Genomic DNA, 2,500 nt, shown 5'->3' with positions numbered 1-2,500 from the left:
GGCTCTCTGAAAGTACACTGGTAATCTGACATGTCAGCTAAGTATGGAAGATAGAAAATAAGAAACATGCTGTACTCTTCAAGAGACTCTCAGTATGGCTCTAGTATGGCTACCTCCCTCCCTCTCTCTCTCTCTCTCTCTCTCTCAATCTCCCTCCCTCCCTCCCTCCCTCCCTCCCTCTTCTCTCTGTGCAACCCCCTCTACTCCACTGCAATGCTTCTAAGAACTCCCACAGCCACTCACAGTCACTGCAGTAGATCATACAAGCCTTTCCTCTCAGAAGGTTAATAACATCCATGATCTTATAGTCTTGTCTTTATAACGTCCTCCTCCCTCAATGACCAGTGAGTCACTCTGCTGTTGATGTTTGAAGAGGGATACACAGTGGCATGTGCTCGCTGGTCGCCTAGGGTGTGTGTGTGTGTGTGTGTGTGTGTGTGTGTGTGTGTGTGTGTGTATGCATGCATGCATCTCCGTCGGACACACTTATTACAACCAGACACACTCAGACAAGTTGAGGAAATTGACAAGCTTGGAAATGAGAAATGAGACATTAGTAAAGTAATTAGAGATTATGTTTTACATATACTCTGTGATTGATCCCATTTTAATGCAGTTCCTTATGACGGTCTCACTCTCAGCGCAGATAGCATGCATAGACAATAGAGAAGGGCTATTCAACTCTTAAAGGCGTCTGCATTGACCCTGCAGCATTTACGGTGATACGGCCTGTGCAGAAGTCAGGGCATAAATACTTCATGCGCTTCGCCGAGCAGCACAGAGCTGTTGTCAAGAAAGTTGTCAAGGAAGAGAGTTTGTGTTTATACAGGACCTCCCGCCCCCACCCACCCACCATCAACCAATCATGTCAATGTGAGCTATACGGAGCCCTCCGCATTGTTACAACATTTAGCCTCCGGAGGCTTTTCATTTTTGGATCTTTCCCTAGAAGGTCTACTGCTGCTTTTCTGTTCTGCCAGATCAGTAATTGTGCCCACCTGGTGTCCTAGGTCTAAATCAGTCCCTAATTAGAAGGGAATCACCCACCTGGTATCCCAGGTCTAAATCAGTCCCTAATTAGAAGGGAATCACCCACCTGGTGTCCCAGGTCTAAATCAGTCCCTAATTACAAGGGAATCACCCACCTGGTGTCCCAGGTCTAAATCAGTCCCTAATTAGAAGGGAATCACCCACGTGGTGTCTCAGGTCTAAATCAGTCCCTTAACTAGAAGTGAATCACTCACCTGGTGTCCCAGGTCTAAATCAGTCCCCTAACTAGAAGTGAATCGCTCACCTGGTGTCCCAGGTCTAAATCAGTCCCTAATTAGAAGGGAATCACCCACGTGGTGTCTCAGGTCTAAATCAGTCCCTAATTAGAAGGGAATCACCCATGTGGTGTCCCCGGTCTAAATCAGTCCCTAATTAGAAGGGAATCACCCACGTGGTGTCCCAGGTCTAAGTCAGTCCCTAATTAGAAGGGAATAAGAAAATGAAGCAATGGAAGTGGATCCAATGTTGATATTTGAATTTGAGGGCAATAGCGGATTTTGCACAGTTCTCAGAAAGCAAGACATTTTGGAATGGACTATGGCATGCTACTAACAGTGTTTGTGTTTGTTTTGTTCTAGGATGCTGGAGTATTCTCTGAACCTGCAGAATGTCAGTTTCTCGGCAGTGAGAACAGTTCGAGTTCTGAGACCCCTCCGAGCCATCAACAGAGTGCCTAGTGAGTAACAACCCCTCTCCACTCCTTCCCTCCACTCCTCTGCCCTTACTGAAACCAAACAGTGCCACGGTTATTGGCCAAGGCCAATCTCTCTGTTCATCTTTGATGAGGCTGATTTGTCTTGGCTCTGATTCCACTTCGACCTTCCTGTGTCATCTCTCTCTCTCTCTCTCTCTCTCTCTCTCTCTCTCTCTCTCTCTCTCTTCAAATCAAATCAAATTTTATTGGTCTCATTCACATACAGTATTTAGCAGATGTTATTGCATCAACATTTGAATGTCTGCTTCTTACATTGTATAAAAGTAGAGAATCAGAGCTAAAAAATGGTAAATCACACACTGCATTTGAGGAACAATGGGAAAGTAATTCTGCTTTTAAAGTTGATCAACTTGTAAACTCACTTTTGAGAAAACCGTCTTTCAATGTTTTGGTACTACTGTTGGAGAATCCTTCTTTGTCTACACCCATTCAGCATTGTTCACACCCTCTTAAGCCTTAGCCCCACACACCTCTTTATGGGTTGATCCAACTGTTCTGTACAAACTTGACAGGTACATCCAGACATCTAAGAGAGAGAGAATAGCTCACTGAACATTACTCACCCTATCGCTATCTCTGTGGTTTCATGTTAAGACATGTAGCTAGATAGCTAGCTAGGTAAACAATGAGTCCTAACACATGGCGTAACGTTAGCTAGCTAACAGTAAACAACTTTCTGTCAAAATTAGAAATGTGTAATATCTGATAATCTTACCAGTATACATCAGGGTTGGA

General features: G+C 44.4%; 1 protein-coding gene across 1 annotated transcript in view; it reads left to right on the top strand.

Moving 5' to 3' along the window:
- LOC139367925 (voltage-dependent T-type calcium channel subunit alpha-1G-like) overlaps nt 1-2,500 on the top strand; it is a 346,256-nt gene that overhangs the window by 165,901 nt on the left and 177,855 nt on the right. Inside the window, 1 exon segment of the mRNA XM_071106315.1 lies at nt 1,629-1,726. Coding sequence (XP_070962416.1) covers nt 1,629-1,726 — 98 coding nt within the window.

Source organism: Oncorhynchus clarkii, chromosome 16 (assembly GCF_045791955.1).
Source record: "Oncorhynchus clarkii lewisi isolate Uvic-CL-2024 chromosome 16, UVic_Ocla_1.0, whole genome shotgun sequence".
Lineage (NCBI taxonomy): Eukaryota > Metazoa > Chordata > Actinopteri > Salmoniformes > Salmonidae > Oncorhynchus > Oncorhynchus clarkii.
The sequence above is the reverse complement of the archived record's forward strand: the minus strand, read 5'-3'. Positions and strand labels throughout refer to the sequence as shown.